The following is an 18,331-nucleotide window of genomic DNA, read 5'->3' as shown; positions in this document are numbered from 1 at the left end:
TTTGGACGATCTAGTGGATTACCACTCGCTCGGATAGCGGTGGCCGATGCTGCATCAAACCAGTGCTACGTAGTAGGATTACGCAGCTCACCAGCTTTATGTGTTGGTAGAGAGATGCAAAGTCACTATCTCAGTGCACCATGGTCGGTGAGTGCCAGATTATGTCTGCATCCTTGTACTTGATCCCCAGGCCTCTCGGCCCTTCTCACGGCAAAAATAGCCTTGACAGTTTCAAGAGAGTACCGGATGAAACCCAGATGTTGCTAGTCCAGCGCGGAGGCTCATAGTTTTGGGATTTCGACCTTCCGTCACTTCAATGCCGCCGGGCCTTCTTCTATCTGCGCCCTCAGCTCGGACACGTCGTTCATTAGAGTTGGACGATGAAATTTTGCTTCGCCTCCTCTGAATCGGTATTATCAGATCCCAAGGATTAGGACGTCACATTCCCGGTGTGATATCGGGAAATGAGCCAGTACTGGCAAAATCTGATATCAAGATCTAGCGTGTACATTACACGAAAACTACACACGGCGGAGTCACTACGAGGGGATTTTTCACACCTGGATTACGACTTGAAGATTGCTTCTAGTAGTTCATGTCAGATTGCAATTTGATAGGTTTCTTTCAGTTTTGTCTCGGGTCAACTTTGGTTAGGAAGTTCGACTACAGTTGGTAGTAATATGCCACCTACTCGGAACGATTATCCGATGCCGCTTGAAATTTCTCAGATCAGTCTGTATTAAGTTCGGTGAGATTTCCTTCGACATCACAGTTGGGGCTTCATAGCGTCCCCAGTAGCCTGGATAAGGAACGAAACGGTCATGATGATATGGTGGGCGAGACTTACCAGCCACCTACAAGCTGTCGAATGGAAATATGCTGCTTGGCCGGAAGGATCTCACCCCGATCTAACTCTTGGACGCATCCTGTGGTTGACTGAGGTGTGAGTATAATTTTCTGATTGGCTGTCAAATTCATAATTTGTGAGCCAATCATTGCGGGCGGCGCAAGTTTGACCTTCTTAGTTGGGACAGCAAGGCGTTCTGTATTTTCTTTACTTCCAAGGAACCGCCAGAACTGGGAGAGGGAGGCTTGCTGCAGGTCATTTATAGGTCATGGTGCGTGCAATACCAGGGCCAGGTTCAAGGATGGACCGAAAGCTGGGACCTGTCAGAATTCGCAATGAGGCAAATGGCCGTTGAATCCTTCCCGCCGATGCAGAACTGCTTACTGCATGGCATTCCTTCGGAATTCTAGAAGGGGTGGGCCCATTATCCTACCCCTGCTTGTTTATAGTGCAGCTTTTCTTCTACCAAACGTCAGGATGCCCGGGGTTCTGGGCCCAAATTGCCGTCGCCCGGCCGCTTTCGCTGTCGAATGGGAGTTCCTCGCCGGGGTCAGTGAAGCGGTGACCTTGTTCGACTTTCTCACAAACGAATCAACTGTTTACAAAGGAGAGATGCCATACACATGATATGCCCAGATGATGCGAGATTCAGAGTCTCAAACCGCCAGTATCCTGGGAATTTGGAGCACATGTTTCCCGCACCCCGCCGATGGCCGAGCATGCCCAGGTGGTGATCTAAATTTGAGCCTCACAAGGTCCCCGGCATATGCAAGAATGTTTGGTGTGACTCAAGGAAGTTGGAGCCGTAACCTCCCCCTCTGGTAGAACCGTTGGGACGGGCGGTCTCGACGCGTTCTGTTGCTGTGGAGCACGTCCGTCCCGAAAAAGAGCGCCGAGCGAGGCAAAAAGGGGTGGCGATTCGGAGGCTCTGATTGAGCCTTGTACGAAGCGTCAGGTGACCCCAGTGAGTGGTACAGTGGTTCAGTGGTGGTACCCCTGGGCGTCCTGGGTAGCTTCATCACCTGCAGCGGTTAGCGCCCCAGTGCGGCTTGTGGAGGTCCCCGGTGTCCGCCCTGTTTGTGGAGTCGCTGCCCACTTGGGATAACCTCACTCGAACACGCCCTATCATTTTCCGCCCCCAACAGACTTACAACATGCCCGGCGCGGTGTCTGGAGTGCAGTCGCAAAGATCCCGATTGCAGGCTCCAGCCGCTTGGCTTCAGAGCCCACGGAGGAGCCTATTTCCTCATGCACCTCAAGCATGGCTTTTTCACCAATCCAAGGCTCCCAATGGCTTGTCTCATCTTGGGGTGAGCCCCGGACGCAGCCTGCTTCCACACCTGGCTCCATGGCACGATGTCGATCCTTGTACCTCCCAATATATTCTGGGTGTTTGCGTGCCATTGTTGTTGCTCATTATACCGACTGCGCACACTAGCGCCGGACCTTGCCTAAGAATATGGGCCTTTCGGTGAGAGATTACAAGCAATGTTTCCCACCATCTCTTGTGGCCCCCGGGGCACCTATCTGGGCAATCTCGGTTATGTAACGGTACCTTCGCGATATCGAAAGTACACGGATCGACTAGAGTGCTTTTTTGAGTTTCATGCCGTCCTACTTTGGCTGACCGTTCCCGTCTGGCTCGCCGGCAATCGCTTACAGATACCAGCCGTCATCCTCCTCCTGTTCGGGTAACGGCGTGGGTACTGGGACTCTGCCTGATATGGATTCAATATGCGATCTTAAGGCTGCAGACTTTGAGTTTTGGTTTCCTCTATTCCGGTGTTCCTCAACTGTGCTTTGTTCCTCACTAATCGTAATGCAGTGTGGGCTGACAACTGTCGACCTATGTTGGATGCCGTCGACGCCCTATGGTAGCCTCAGTCCATTCTATCACCCACGCAACATACGTAGCTTTACACATATTCATGGGATGTATTTATTTCTTGGTTCGCGGGTCTGGGTGCTGCCAAACATGCAGGGTCTTGCAACTCTTGGTAATCCTCTTCATCCATTCTTTGACTATCACTTATCCGTTCCGGACGACGCCGACGTCGCGACATGGTTTTATTTGCAAAATCCTTGTGAATCGCATCAAGAATCAGGCAGCATACCCCAGTCCCTCTTTAGAGTGCCACGGGATATCACCAGTCATCGTGAAACAGCCATTCAGCTTCTCAGGAGCTAGGATCTAGAGAAGTGAACCCACCACCCCTGCACCACATTTGGTTTACAGTTTTGCATGGACCAGGACCCAGAGTGCCGGGTACACAGGGAAATGCTTTTAGAGCAGGATAACGGTCCTTTGGTGTGTCATCGGTTATCCCCTTAGGCCACGGATTTGAATCACGAATACTTGGGTCCACCGCTTTGAGGTCATCCCCAAGACATGCTAGTGCCGGCTCCGTCGTTACATCTACATACTTCTACCTTCACCCGAAGAACAAGTTACAGGATAGAAATCCCATGGCATCGGTGGTCAGTTCCGTGAAGCCACCCGTTCCTTCTTGTGCAACGTCCCCGCGTGGAGCCGCTATACGCCCAAGTGTGACATCCCGGGTCCTCAATGAAACATATGCCATCGAGAACTCCTCCAAGGGATTGACTCACACGACGTACTCCGAAAAGAAAGGCCGAAGCATATTTCACTCGGGGATTCGCTCCAGATCTTGGACGGCAGGGCACTTGATGGAGTAGTTACATTCGAGACTCAAGTCGTCATCATCCTCTCAGGAACAAGTTTAAATTGTCATTGTCCTCCCGACTCCGTCTCCAAAATGCCGACCAAAGCAACCACAGCCATGATGCGAATAGCCATTGCTGGCGGCGGAGGTTTCGCCAATATCCTCGCCCAGCAGCTTGCTCAGAGTGCCCATGCCATTATTGTCCTTTCCACGAGAGTAAGAGTTCCCCTCTGAGTGCAAATACTATCTGAGCTTATGGTCCCCCAGCACCATCCTGAATTCGAGGAATACGACTGCCAAGTTGCTGTTGTTGACTATAGCGACGTGGACGACCTCCGTTTCACTCTTCAGGGTGTAGACCTTGTGATATCGACCATCTCGGACACAGAGCAATACAATCTGATCGACGCGGCACGCCGGGCCCACGTTCGACACTTCGTTCCATCCGAGTTCGAAGGTGCTCTCAGTCACCGTCCTGCTAATGACCCTCTTGATCGAGGCTCATCCAGCGCATTGGAATTTCTTCGTAACTGCGCCTCATCAAGGTCTCGACAGATGCGGTTCACCGTCTTCTCTTGCGGAATATTCTACGAGCGTTTCGCGCCGCAAGGCCTGGCGTCATACAACATGGGGGCGGGTTCTCGTATCCAAAACCCAGGAGACTATATGCTTGACCTCAACCGTTGTGTAGCGGAAATCCCCCAGACTAATTCTCAGGGGAGGTCTGTGCATGTCACCATGACTTCTGTCTATGATGTAGCACGCTTCGTGGCCGCTGCCATCGATCTCGGAATTAGCAACTGGCCTAGAGAGTTCAAGATGCGTGGCGCCCAGGTGACGACCACAAGACTTGCTGAAATATGCCAAGAAGTCACAGGAGGTAATTACTCTCGTTGTCATTACAATACAATAGCTTACAGCATGCAGTCCAATTTGAGGTCATCTCTCGTCCTTATCAAGAAATCGTCGACTGGCTGCGCTACTACGAAGAGACGCAGGACTGGACCAAGTGGTACCAGATGCTTCATCTGCTCCAGACCGCCAATGGTCGCTACTCCTTCAGCGATCCGAACTTGAACGACATGGTTGATTTTCAGCCGATTGGACTACGGCCTTGGCTTCAAGACGTTTCGGCTCGGCTAGGATGAGCTGGATAGCTTCAATTTACATTTCGCACCCTTGCCGTATCACGTCTGTATTATTGAATAGCTTTTATTCTTTCCTACACCCTCCGTTGCTGGCGAGACGAACGGATGCCCTATGCACGATTCCTTTCCTTCCCTCGACCACAGAACCTTTTATTGGAAGCTCGAAACACGACGGCGGGACCGGAGGATACATCGCTCTATTTCTTAAAGCCCTTGGAAAAAGACGTTAGAAGGGCCAGCATTCACATGCAATCAGCAATTAGCGTACCATATCTGGGGGTTGACGACTGCTTACTTGCATTGACCCGCAAGCTCTCTCATCACTTTTCGCCGGGTGATGACGGCAAACCTTCAAGATTCAATTAAATCATCATTAACGATCGCTTCCCAATATTCTGTAGCATGGAAGACGCTTCGAAATGGCCTGGGCAATAGCCAAACACAGACACGTGAGCTCAAGGGGCCGCCCAGAGGGGATGGGCGCGTAAAGAGGACCCTATCATTTATTTGAACCCAAAGTCTTCGGTTACAATTCCCGGTCCTCGGGTTGTCAATGATTGGAAATGAAGCTCCCCCAAGCGAGGGGCCGCATATCCTCCGACCCACCTTGTGTGGGTGACTTCACCGAGGGTACGGGTTATACTCCCCCCTATTGGCGGAATTTGCCACTGGCTGCGTGCGCGCCTTGTAAATCACGCGTAGTCCGCGCCCCACGGGTCTGTACGGGGCATGTTTTTCTAGAAAATTGCTGGATATAACTTTTTTCGGGTTGGAAATTTTTCAATTGGTCCGTAATTATCCTGGGAGCCTCAAATGCCTTGTTGAAGTACATACGGATATGCCCGTCCACCGTTTCTGTGTCAGTTGCCTAACTATAACCTTGCATGATGGCGCGTCTACTGTTGAAAGCCTCTCTCACTTTTGTGGTCCTCCTGCAGAAGAGCCTTTCTGCCTGCTCTCGCGCCTGTCTGCCTATTTGGCTGCCCACAATTCAAAACTATATCCCATTTCTGCCTGGCAGGTTGAACTCTGTAAACCTCTTAGAAAACGCCTCGTCTTGACTAGCTCACTCCAAACGCCTCACTGGCCAAGTTGAATATGGCCGATGCTGATCCAAGGAAGACCACTCACAGGACCGTCCTTCGTTGCCGAACGAGTAGCCCATTTGGTTGAACAATGAAACAATTGATTTGTTTCGAGCGATGAAAAATCTAGCCCGGCTGACTCCTGCGGTCAGACTACCCTTTTCGGTCGTCGGTGGGCAGGAATCAGACTCTGACGCCCATCGATATGCGTACCCCTATTACTCTTCGCCGAACTCTGTCACAATCCACAAGCAGAACTTCTCCCACTCGACGGCCCACTCCTTGAGTCGCTGTGCCTTGAGCCCACTGCCGACAGTAGCCTCTTTGACATCCTTGCTCCACTGCTCTGCAGCTTGGTCCTCGAATGCAGCCCAACGCACGCTGTTCTCAGCCAATGATCCCAGTCCCGCCAGGCCAAGATTCTCCCAGCCCTGCAATGACTGCCAGAAGTCGTGCGTGCTGCCAGCGGTATCTTGTCCGAGCATTGCCGGATCGTCGTTGCAGAGTGAGCAATGCACACCCCTGGCAAGGAGAGCCGGTAGAGGGTGGCTCATGACTGATCCACAGAGACGCAGCACCTCGTTGCTGATAGGGCAGCTCTCAATCAAGATCTTCTTGTCCTTGACAAGGTCGATAAGCAGAGGGTGCTTGTACAGGCTGTAGCCGTGACCAATGCGGCGAGTGCCGAGCAAGATCGCGTCGTAGAGGTTGTGGTCAGTCTCACTCCCCGAGCCAAGGCATTCTCCAGCGTGGAAGAAGAAGGGGATTGTGACTCCTTCCTCGGCGCACTGCTTGCGGAACCAGAAAAGCTCGGGAAGGACATCCTTAAGTGGGCGACCCAGATCCTCCTGGCCGACCAAATCGTAGCCTGCAATCAGGTGAGGGTGTGTTATCTTAGTGGTGATACAGTTGTCCATATCCTGGATGATGTGACGGGTTGGGTTGAATCGAATCGTAGCCCAAATCATTCGGACACCCCAGAAGCCTTTGCCTTCAGGGGTAGCCTGGAAGGCCTTGACCTCCTCGTCGATTGTATCCATCATGGCCGTGTAGTCTTGCTCGGGCTCTTCTCTATCTTGTCGATAGTAATCCAGCTGCCAGGAGAAGCGGAGCTCGACATAGTTGACGCCATCTGCCTTGAGCTGGGATACCAGCCTTCTCAGGAATTTCCTGAAGATTGGCTCGTAGTGAATTATGGAGTCCACGGTCCGGAAACAGGCGTAGAACTTGCGCCATATCTCATCGACGCCGTGATGCTGTGCGACTGCATCCGTGCGGGAGAGTGTGCATCTCGAGTACAACCACTTCTTGAATCCATCGCGCCCGCCATCAGGGAAAGCATCAGCGGCCTGTGTAAGAAGAATCAGGGTACCGGGCTTGTAGTCATCCGTCCACACATTTCCCTCGGTCAAGGCCGTCTTGCGGAAACGGAAAGTGGTCTTGGTGTTCGCCAAAGCACTCGGCGACGACAAGGGCCTGTCTGCCATGATGTGGATCCCAGGCTCCTTGAGCAACAAATCTATCAAGAAGTTGAAGTCAACCATGGCGTCCATGTGCGCATGCAGCAAGGCGCCTTTCGGCATCTGACGGATTATCTTCCAGAGTTTGGTCGACTCCATTCGATCTTTCGAGAGCGAGAACATCATTCCCGGATAAACGGTCATGTGGTTTTCTGCCTCCTGGGCCAGGGTATCCTCGAGCTGAGGTGTCCAGATGGTCCGTTTCTCTTCATCGCGGATACGATCAACGATGGCACACGCCTTTTTGGCTATGGGTGATAGATTCTGGCGGAATGAGGCATCTGGAACTTGTTTAGTGGGGGACTCGGTGTCTGAGTCGGGAGGTCAGACTCACCGCTTCTCTGTTTGCTCTCCTGGGAAACCAAAGCATCGCGACCTTCGATGTATTTCAAAATGAAAGGATCCTCAGCCTTGGGGAGGGTCTGGGATATTTCGTCCCACTCCTCAGTGGTGAAAGGCATCTTTGTTGCCTTGGCTCAGGAATGCTTCCTGAGGCCCTGGGTAATACTTCGTAAATAGATTCCCAGGAAGTGTATGTGAGTAAGAGCGAGAAGGGTGAATCAGAATGGAGGTTGCAAGCTCCAGATGGTTCTGTGGGCGAGCTGGGGCGATTGAGGAGAAGTAGTCTCAAGTTCTCATAGTTCCCGGTCTGTGACTACGCCGGAAGGGCGTCAAGTCAAGTGGGTCGGCTGGATCCCCGCAAATCGGCATGGCGCGAGCACCTGGAGTTCGGCCTTTAGCGGACGGCGGCCCCCAAAAACGCTGGCCCCCTTGCCCGCCGGGCACACTGCATATGTCCGAACTGTTCTTGGTCGTCTCGCTTCTTGCCCATATATGTTCCTGTTCACCGCAAGCCACAATAAAGAAGATTTTGCCCGGAAACCAAAGTACTCGACTGGCGAGCTTCTAGACTGCTGTCTGACCGTATTACGCCCGGGCAAATGCGCTTGGCCGGCGGTCAACGACGGTCGGGGATCGCCGACCAAGCTAGACACAGCAACTCTTGGGTGCCCCCTTTGGGCTTGGTTGAGCATAAACGGACTCAGGCAGATAGTTTAGATTATAGCTCTCTTTTCCTTTCCCGCTCCTTTCATATTGACATGGCCACACGTCGTTTCGTTTGCCACCGCTCTCGCACATCTGCACTCTAGCATATACAGGCGCTGTGACCAAATCGTATCAACACAGTTTCGGGGCAACTTTGAGTTGGTACTTTAGCCGAAGTGAACAAGGCCTCTTGAATAACTGTAACGTAACTCGTGTGGTCTATACGTAGTTCAGAATGACATGGGCAATAGTTGAAGTCTCTGTACAAACGTTGGCCAAGCCGAAGTGAGTCAGAATTTGTGAAGCTGCACCAACGGACAAGATCTGCAATGTAGTTGGGATTTCTATACCCAACGCCTCGATAAGTAGTGGATGTGAATAATGGTTGCGCTTATATTACAGCTGAAGGATAGTTTCGTGTTGTTTTTAAGCACCATTCTTACTGTGCACCGATACGGGTAAATCTAACAAAGCTATAACCTGTATACCGAGATTGTACTACTACTACACACCCATAACTGCTAAGCCACTTGTAGTCGTTGGATCGATATTGTTGGGAGACTCTTACTGGAACTTCCGAACACGGAGCGAACCACCTATTACAATTTTCATCGTCCCCGCGGGCACAGTCCAGCCATCGCACGAGAACATGCCGTCAACCACGCTAACACATCACGACACAGTAATATAGGACAGCCCACTAATACAAGTCCTGGTCTGCTGTGCCACTGGACATCCTAACAGGTGACGCTTATGCACCTTTGTTAAAGCACGTGGTGTCAGGTCCAATGTAAATCAGTGGCTGCGACGCAAATGTTTTATGCCAATATCGCATGCAAGGCCCTTTTATTGGCATCTATTTATAAGAGCGTTCATCCTGCCGCCCGACCCTCATTCATCTGCTAGATTGAGTGTTGTCCGTATATATAACGTCCTTCCATTGGTGAGTAGGACCCTACGATGTCAAAACTCCTAGACGATTCGAGATGGGGTTCATGTATCACCCTGAAAAGCTTTCGTATGTGAGGGGTCTGCAGTTGAACGAGCGAACGCCAGTACTAATCTCGAGATTGGACCCTAATCTCGAATTTTAATAAGAGAGAAAAGCCACTTTTAATCACAGCTCATTCTGCTTCTTGTCATGACGAAGAAATCACGGCTTGGGGCGAAGAATGACACATGTTCGGTTCTTAAGCCGCAGTGTATGAAGCCCAATTGTGTGTTGGGTAATTCCAAAAGTAGGCTGTTCGGGAGCATGTTTAGTTCGGGTTCTTCGTCAGATGAGGAAACGGAATCCGAACTCAATTTCAACGATATCAAAAGTATTCGGAAGAAATTTCTTGTGCCTTAAAATTATTTTAATAGGTCGACGATTTATTTATCGTATGCTAGCAGAGGCTTTCGGTGCTTGCCAGACTTCATCGCGCAATACCATCGTCGTGAACAATTGCCATTCCCTATTAAAGCAGCGCGAAGAAAAAGAAAAGAAAACAATCAAGGTGAAGCCTCAACCCTTGAAATGCAACGCAAGTCCATCAAACCGTAATACCAAGTCCAGTGAGCCACATTCGTGCGGTTCAGGATGCCGTCTTCAAACGCAAATTTGGGATGATCCCCCATAACGCATCTGCCGCAATTCAGGCGCGCGGTTTGCGTATATATTAGGAACAGTTTCTTCAATCACTCCAGTTCTTCGCGTCTCATGATCGATCTTCCAGTCAACCCATGAATCAGCCCTGCAACATCTCCGGATCCATGATCGATTCGCCACTAAAGGCCTCGGGGTTGACGGCCATGTCGAAATCTTCTTCGCCAAAGTCAAATTCCACGTCGGATGCGTCTTTCGCATCATGGTAATACTCGTCGATCAAATATTCCTCGGGGTTCTCGGGATCAGAGCGAGTAAGTCCTCGACAGTCGTCCCACTCGTTAGGGAGACCCGGTGTCGATGGTTGAGTGAGACCTAGATTCTTGCACTCAGTAACGGTCATCATGAACGTCGGCTTCATGAAGCAATTGAGGACTTCTGGTAACAGGTGTCTATCCTGCATGATAGTTCTGGTAAGGCGGCGTCTGATAGCCTCCTTATCAAGATTGAACCCGAATTCAGTGTTGCCGTTCTCAACCTCTTCTTGCTGGATCTTGTCGTTATTATCGTCGTCTTTTGTGGCGCCTTTCTTTTCGTTCTTTCGAAACAACGGACGGCCAATTCCGAGTTTGTAACCCGTTGGGCGAAGATGATACGCAGCATGGCGCACCAACACGTAAGCGCGTTGATAGCCTTCAAACGCGTGCTCACGCTTATTATGGCATGGGATGAGCTTTGGCGCCATGGCCTTATGCCATGACACCTCCGGGAGAACAAAGGGGGCCACAGTGGCCGGCGCCGCAGCGGAGTCCTCAAATGCTCTAGGGTAGCCATTGAAGGCGGCGAGGCAAGACTTGATAGCGTCATCGCTGCCCGACAGTTGCGTCATGTCATGGACTACCATGACTAGGAACGAGGCCAGATGGTGAACCTTGGTCTCAAAGGTAGCGTTCCCGTCGAGGGTGCCGTCTTGACGGAGATATGCACGGGCCATGTCGTGCTCGGAATGAGGAAGCTTGCCGAATTCCTCGGGTCCCAGGGCGAGAAAGAGGCGGAAGACATCGGTGACAGCGGACTCTTGCAGATAGTTCGAACTCGCGTCTGTAAGGAAGTGGAAATAGTCCACGTAGAATAAGACTGGCGAGCTGACGCGGAGACGGCGAAGAGCGGCACGATTTCGGAGGCCCAGGTCTAGGATTGAAAGATGGTTAGTTCGCCGAATCTAAATAGGGGAATAAGAAAAATATTCCCGCACAGTTCGTGCAAGTCAAATAACAGCTTGGTTGCGTCCACTTAAGTTGTTGACGCAAGCTGTACCGGTGGATAAGTAGTAGTAAGCTTATCAAACAGGACGCCCAGCTTTTTCGGAGCTATATATCATCCGTATAATTCAGATGAAAGCTGCTTAGTTTTATCGGGCGTGAAGGTTATAAGGACGCTGTCATCCATATAATTTGCCTTTTCTCTAGAAGTCGCCAGTGCAACCCAGGTAACAACAGCCAATCCGAATAAGACGGCTTACCAAAGCTTCACAATACCCCGCCATCCGTATAATTTTCACCTCTGTTTGCAGGTCGCCAATGCAACCTGGGCAAGGACGAAAATCACCCACGGTGGGTGTTGTGAAGCCTCTGGTCATCTTAAGAAACGCTTTTGGAACTTACAGTGGCAGAGAGTGTGATCATGCTCTTTATGCAAGTTTGCATGGAATACGAAGTGCTTGTCGCCCTCCGTGTTTACAATGGTGAGGTCGTTGATGATAATGATGGGGTTGGCGTTGCCAGATGCCAAGTTCTGGCGCTCCACGGCGGGCGCCATCATATGAAGAATCGGAACGTGACTGCGGCGCAAAATCGTGATGGAGAGGAAAAGCCGTCCCTCGACGAAGAAAACCAATGGCGCGACGAAGGATGTCGACGGTTCGACGAGGGCGATTCTGTGATAGTAATGCGGAGAGGAGGAAAACTGTCACTCGACGAGATGATGGCAGGAGAAGTCGTGTACCGTCGTCGTACCTACAGTGACTGATGTGAAGAGAATGAACGGGACCATATAACGACTGATATGGAAAAGAGAGACAAAATGTTCCGGCGATTGAGGCGAAGGAAGGGGAGTGGAAGAAAAAGTCGTGCTGTGGCTAGCGTATTGTCCGTATTCAAACACGGTTCGGTCCTCAAATGGGAATCACGGTTCCGCGTTTGCAGCCTTGGGGTTATTTAGACTTGCACGAAGAAAGGGGGGAAAAAAAAAAAACGTCTTCGGAGAGTATAACGCCTAATGAAGCAAAAACATTTGCGATCCGGCGTGGATTTGTTCGGCATGTATATGAAAACCATGTATGAAGCTATATTTTCGAGGAGTGAAGCCGTATTGAAATCATATCCCGACTCACTCTCAATCGTAATACGCATCTAACGCAGTTCAAGGCGTATATCATAGCATATATCCAACTATATCCCAGCTTTCTTTTCAGCCGTAGATTACACTACGAATCAAGTCGTAACCTGGGCCACATTCATCGACGCGCACTGCTGGTTGGCTAACATCTCTAGGGTGTCGTACCAATGGCATTGCTAATAGGCCTTCGAGGGTTGAATTTCCCCATCTCCCACAGCTCCGTAGGGACATGGAGGCTGAGGTCCTTCATAGGCGCAACAAAGCGCGTTCTCGTCGACGGTGTGCTGTTTACGTTCCGACAATTGTCCTACCAGACGTATTCCATTGACACAGTCTGGAATGTCTTTGTGCACAGCGGAAGATTCTCCAGGCGGACATGCTTGGAGACTTCTGGGAACAACTGAGATTAGAGAACGACGCTAAGGGTGGCCCCACTGATGGTGAACGTATAGTCGACATGCACGCGCTGTGGGTGAATATAGTCGACCTGTAGCGCGTGTAAGTGCCACAACTCGTGCGCCACAGCCCAACCCCACAGTGACACAAACCTCGGGAAAGGTGGAAAGCTGTTCACTCATGCATGCATGCACCCCGCGATCTGCAGTTCACCTGCCGCGCCCCTTCTCCGACCCAAGCTTCTTCCCGGGTCAACCAAACGTCTCCTTGTCTGCCCTCAACTTCCCATAAAAGCACTTTGAGCACCGGCACAGTATTGTCGCAAGCACCTAGCCTGCCATCGATTACTTCCCACCATGTCTACAAGTGCCACCGGCCCCTCGGGTAGCGATAAACCCGATGTCGCAGCCACGGACCAGCATGTGAAAGCGCCCGCGCCCGCGCCCGCGCCGGCTCTGGATGATGCGCCCGACCCGGATGAGGACGACCTCGATGACTTGGATGATATGCTCGACGAGTTCTCTGCAGTGAAGATAGATCCCAAGAAAGCAGCGACAGCACCAGCAGCGGCACCGGCACCGGCACCGGCACCAGCATCGGCGACGCCAGAAGCGAAAGCCGCGGCATCCTCAGACGCAGCCAAGAAAGGCCCTACGATACCCACGTTAACGACCGACGTGCCCGTGATCGACCCGGATGACTTCTCCGAGGAAGAGTTCCAGCGGCAGTTGCAGGCGGGCATGGCAGAGCTGATGGGGGATTTGGATAAGAACGTAAGCCTTCACCTGACACCCGGCGCGACTTCACACACACTCGGGGTTGGGGAAGTCGGGCAAGTGGGCAGACACTGACAGAGATGACGATAGCCGGATATGCAAGCGCAGTTCGAGTCGATATTCAAGGAGCTCGGCGCCGCTGCTGCGCTGGGCTCCGAGGCAGCACCCGATCCCTCAGCCTCGTCCTCGACCGCCAAGCCCAACACCAGGTCGGCCGAGCAGGTTGCCGCGGACCTGAGCGCCAACGCCTCGTTCCAGGAGACGATCAAGCGCACCATGGCGCGGATGCAGGAGTCGGGCGACCAGGCGACGGCGGCCGCGGCGGCCGAGGGCTCGGAGGACGACTTCCTGGCCGAGATGATGAAGGCGATGAAGGACATGCCGGGGGCGGCGGACGGGTCGGAGGAGGACTTCTCCAAGATGCTGATGGGCATGATGGAGCAGCTGACCAACAAGGAGATCCTGTACGAGCCGATGCGCGAGCTGAACGACAAGTTCCCCGGCTGGTTCGAGAAGAACGGCGAGGGCCTGAAGAAGGAGGACCGCGACCGGTACGAGGAGCAGAGGCGGCTCGTCAGCGAGATGGTGGCCAAGTTCGAAGAGCCCACGTACAGGGACGAGAACGTGGCGGACCGCGAGTACATCGTGGACCGGATGCAGAAGGTGAGTGCTCTCTCCCCCCCACGCCGGAGCACCAGGCGGGATGGAGGGTCGGTGTGGTATGCTAACCCAGTCCGCAGATGCAAGCAGCAGGCTCGCCGCCGCCGGACTTGGTCGGCGACATGCCTTCGGCGAAAGAGGTTCTGGACGGGCCGGATGACAACTGCGCGCCGCAATGAGGCGGGCAAGAATACAAATAACGATGTGATGCTTCGATTTCTCGCGAAATGGGTTCGATTCTGATACCAAACATTATGCCGAGTATTTATACGTGCAAATTCCGTACCCTACCAGATAGAACGCCTCAATAGACTAGCAGCCCTCTCATGAGAAGATGAGCGAGGTGACCCCATAACCCTACCAACGCCCTAAACTCCAGACCAGAACCGCGACGGGTATCGAAAAGCAAGACAAAACTAGCACGCAACAGAGATCATGACATGTCCATCTGCCCCGACAAAACAATATCCTGACCATTCCGCGGCTCGTCCTGCTGCGTCAAGAAGTCCATGAACAAGCTGTCGTAGTCGTCCTCGTCGGACAGCGACGGCGAGTCTGGCCGCACGGGAGGCCTCGATGATTGTGACTCGAAGGCGGAGAGCATGGCCTCCAGCTCTGCCTCCTCGTCCTGCGCATGCGAGTCGACCATCATGTCGTGGTCCATAGGCTCATCCTGGACGTAGGCACCCGGCATCTCCGGGATATCCTCCAGCTCGTCCTCAAACACGAACCCGTCGATGTCCGAGTCCTTCAGTTGCCGCCGCCTGCGGTCGAGGGCAGACCATTCGAGCTTCAAGACCTGGCCGGCGCATCAACAAATTAGCACGAAACTCGGCGCGAACGGTCTTCACGCGCGTCTGCAACTTACCTCCTGATCGCCACCCCTGCGCTCCCAGGCCTTGTCGTCGGCGCGCTGCCTCACGCCCTTCAGGAACAGCCTGCGCTTGCTCTCCTGGGCGGTCTCGCGGCTCTGCCTCAGGGGGTTCTTCTTGGCGTCGCGGCCGGCGAACTTGAACAGCTTGCTCGAGGCGGCCGACGAGGACGGCTGGATGGGGGACGAGTTGAAGTCGCGCCGGGGAGCCAGGGTGTTGGGGTCGCGCGGCGAAAGCGGTGGCGAGGACTGCGATACGCGGATGGGCGAGCTGCTGGAGAGAGGCGAGGACACGGCGGGCCGGTGTTGGTGTGGGTGGTGCGAGGTCGAGGGCGTCGAGGTGAAGTCGAAGTTGAAGACGGGCAGAGAGGTGGATGACATTGTGAGAAGCATCGTGTCGCGACCTCGGGCTTCTGTTCTCTTACGATATAGCAGACGCTGTACCGCTTGCAAACCAAGTAATATATCTATACAGGGCGTCGTCTGGTGGTGGTTGTCTTTGCTTTGTGTTATGGGCCAGGTGGCGTGCGGACCGGACCTGCTTTCAAGTCGGACAAGCTCGACGCGCCAGAGGGCCGGTGGAACGCGTAAAGAGATGGAGCTGCGTTAATTGTCCAAGCCAAGCCACAGCAAAAACCCTGGGCCCCCTGTCGGCCGCCCTGCATCCCGCAGAATACCCCCCTATGCCAACTACGTACAGGCCTACAGGGGCCCTGCTGATCGCGGGTTGAATTGGGTCGAAAATGACGCTTATGACGCCGAGGCCCCGGGGATTACCGCAAGGCCCTGTCTGGTCCTGGGATCCTCTGGCTGCTGCGCCGAAGGGGGAACAGGAGGGAAGGGGAAGAAAAAAAAAAAAAAAAAAAAGGCCCAGGAACCCGGGCGACCAACGACCGTCCAGCCCGCTGGAGATTTTCTGGCGGTATCTCCACCCCCAACGGAAAGCTTCTGGCACGACCCAGCACCGGCCGCGGTTCCACTTTCGTTCGGGTGCTTCTGCTGAGAACCACATGATCGACTGTCTGTCTCTCTGATCTGTCCGCCCGCGTGTTGCCTTCGGATGATGCCACACAGTTCGTCCATGTTGCCACTCTAACTAGGCTCTTATCCCTCACCATTCCCACGTTTGCGGCCGACGTGCCCATGACGCCCTCGTCATGAAGATTACCTGGCTTAACCCCCTAAGCCGGCTGGCGACCCAGGCGACCAGCAGTAGCAGCGTCCCATGGACTTGCTCGAGCTGCCGCAGCCAATTGACCGCCCGCGCAAAGAGCTCGTACCGACCCTTCCAGAGGAGCTTTGGCACCCGCTCTTCGAACCATTCGGGACAGACACCGCCCCCGAGGTCCAGGCGGATAGTCCTCACGGCTGCTGCAACCGGTGCCGCCGGCGCCGGCGCTCTCGCATTCACCGATGATATCAAACATGGCTACGAAGCCACGGAGCGCGCAAGTAGAGTTGCTACCACGTTATTCATATGCATCAACGAGTGAGTTTCCCCTGGCAGGTCACACGTGGCGCAACCAAGATCGAGGGGCTCATACCACCCACAGTTATCGGACGACCCTGAACCAACGAGACTCTCTCCAAGATCCCGAGGAACAGGACAACATCCTGCGAGGCTGCCACAAGCGATGCGCCGTGAGGACGCTGAAGGTCTTGGAGAAGAACGGCGGCATCTTCATCAAGCTCGGCCAGCACCTGGTACGTCCCTACACCGCTGAAGGAGCACGCGCACACGGCCACCCGCTGACCCGTCACTAGAGTGCCATGACATACCTGCTGCCTTACGAGTGGACCAGCACCTTCATTCCGCTGCAGGATAAATGCCCTGTCTCCTCCTACGAGTCGATCGAGCAGATGTTCCGAAACGATACGGGTGAGGAGCTGACAGACTACTTCTCCTTTTTCTCGGAGAAGCCCCTGGGCGCCGCTTCCCTGGCCCAGGTGCACATGGCAACAATAAAGGAAAACGGGCAGAAGGTTGCAGTCAAAGTACAACACCCGACGCTGGCACAGTGGGCACCCCTGGATCTGGCGCTCACCAAGTTCACTTTTTCGACACTCAAGCGCTGGTTCCCGGAATATGACCTCGAATGGCTGTCGTCCGAGATGGAGGTATCGCTGCCACAAGAATTGGACTTTCAACTCGAGGCCGCAAACGCTATCAAGACGAAACAGCACTTTGCCCAGATCCCCGATCTGCCTTTGCTGGTCCCCGAGGTGATATGGGCCAAGAAGCGAATCCTAGTCATGGCCAACGAGTCGGGCCACCGTCTTGACGATCTTGATTACCTTGATGCCAGCCATATTGACCGCGATGAGGTTTCGGCGACCCTCGCTCACATATTCAACGAGATGATCTTTGGCAAGAACGCCCCCCTGCACTGCGACCCTCATGGTGGCAACCTGGCCATCCGCAAGACAGAGCGCAGACGGCCTGGCGGCGCCAACTTTGAGATTATCATTTACGACCATGGTCTATACCGCGAGATCCCCGAGTCGCTGCAGCGCAGCTATGCCAAGATGTGGTTGGCCGTGATTGACGGCGACATGGGCCGCATGAAGAAGTATTCGCACGAGGTCGCTGGTATCACCGAGGAGCAGTTCCCGTTGTTCGCCAGCGCCATCACGGGCCGCGACTACACTGTTGTCTCGTCCTCGATCATGCAGTCTCGCTCCGACGACGAGAAGAAGACGATGGGCAATGCTCTACAGGAGGGTCTGCTTTCGGACCTCGTACAGATGCTTGGCCAGGTGCCTCGGATTATTCTCCTGATCCTGAAGACCAACGATCTGACGAGAAGCCTGGACGAAAACCTACATACTCGCCAGGGCCCCATGCGTAACTTCATGATCCTGGCGAGGTACTGTGCGAAGACGGTGTTCAGGGAGCAGGTGGAGGAGATTCGAGGCAGGGAAGGCGGACTGTGGTGGCCTGGTAATGCCCTCAGACTCACAGCTGCATGGTTAGGGTTCCTCAGGGTGGAACTGAAGCTGGAGGCGTTCGAACTATGGCTAACCGTGAAGAGACTGGTCGGGATCAAGACCCAGTTCGCGGGAAGCCCCATCGCGGCATAAGAGGAGGACTGAACGCGTCGACACGGATGTTGTCAAGTATATATCACGCGGTAAAAGCGGGGAGTCTAATATGAGATACCTATAGATCTGTAGATGAGTTTTGCATTAGATCTGGCGCCAAGGAGTGTAGACCGTTAATGACCCAACATTGGCTATTTTCGCGATAAGCAGACACTTTGAGAAGTGAGCGTATAAGGCGCATTCGGCCATTTGACTATTTAACACCGGCTC

At 53.4% G+C, this 18,331-nt stretch overlaps 6 protein-coding genes across 6 annotated transcripts; 3 read left to right on the top strand and 3 right to left on the bottom strand.

The window, feature by feature from the left end:
* Positions 1-3,624: 3,624 nt before the first annotated feature.
* On the top strand, positions 3,625-4,679 carry JN550_001918 (uncharacterized protein; the record flags this gene model as incomplete). The annotated part of the gene is made up of 3 exons (XM_049313155.1): positions 3,625-3,747; positions 3,799-4,411; positions 4,459-4,679. 3 exons carry the CDS (start codon positions 3,625-3,627, stop codon positions 4,677-4,679), a joined length of 957 nt encoding a protein of 318 aa, XP_049175979.1.
* Positions 4,680-5,982: 1,303 nt separating this feature from the next.
* JN550_001917 (uncharacterized protein) lies at positions 5,983-7,745 on the bottom strand (the record flags this gene model as incomplete). Its single annotated transcript, XM_049313154.1, has 2 exons — positions 5,983-7,565; positions 7,619-7,745. The coding sequence occupies 2 exons, from the start codon at positions 7,743-7,745 to the stop codon at positions 5,983-5,985; spliced, it is 1,710 nt and encodes a 569-aa protein (XP_049175978.1).
* A 2,316-nt stretch (positions 7,746-10,061) lies between these two features.
* Positions 10,062-11,737, bottom strand: JN550_001916 (uncharacterized protein; the record flags this gene model as incomplete). The annotated part of the gene is made up of 2 exons (XM_049313153.1): positions 10,062-11,110; positions 11,584-11,737. The coding sequence occupies 2 exons, from the start codon at positions 11,735-11,737 to the stop codon at positions 10,062-10,064; spliced, it is 1,203 nt and encodes a 400-aa protein (XP_049175977.1).
* Positions 11,738-13,068: 1,331 nt separating this feature from the next.
* JN550_001915 (uncharacterized protein) lies at positions 13,069-14,327 on the top strand (the record flags this gene model as incomplete). Its single annotated transcript, XM_049313152.1, has 3 exons — positions 13,069-13,485; positions 13,579-14,151; positions 14,229-14,327. 3 exons carry the CDS (start codon positions 13,069-13,071, stop codon positions 14,325-14,327), a joined length of 1,089 nt encoding a protein of 362 aa, XP_049175976.1.
* A 254-nt stretch (positions 14,328-14,581) lies between these two features.
* Positions 14,582-15,400, bottom strand: JN550_001914 (uncharacterized protein; the record flags this gene model as incomplete). Its single annotated transcript, XM_049313151.1, has 2 exons — positions 14,582-14,947; positions 15,017-15,400. 2 exons carry the CDS (start codon positions 15,398-15,400, stop codon positions 14,582-14,584), a joined length of 750 nt encoding a protein of 249 aa, XP_049175975.1.
* Positions 15,401-16,176: 776 nt separating this feature from the next.
* On the top strand, positions 16,177-18,100 carry JN550_001913 (uncharacterized protein; the record flags this gene model as incomplete). The annotated part of the gene is made up of 3 exons (XM_049313150.1): positions 16,177-16,508; positions 16,573-16,723; positions 16,784-18,100. 3 exons carry the CDS (start codon positions 16,177-16,179, stop codon positions 18,098-18,100), a joined length of 1,800 nt encoding a protein of 599 aa, XP_049175974.1.
* Positions 18,101-18,331: the final 231 nt, after the last annotated feature.

The sequence above is a fragment of the Neoarthrinium moseri genome (assembly GCF_022829205.1).
Source record: "Neoarthrinium moseri strain CBS 164.80 chromosome Unknown scaffold4_Wmoseri_CBS_16480, whole genome shotgun sequence".
Classification (NCBI taxonomy): Eukaryota; Fungi; Ascomycota; class Sordariomycetes; order Amphisphaeriales; family Apiosporaceae; genus Neoarthrinium; species Neoarthrinium moseri.
The sequence above is the reverse complement of the archived record's forward strand: the minus strand, read 5'-3'. Positions and strand labels throughout refer to the sequence as shown.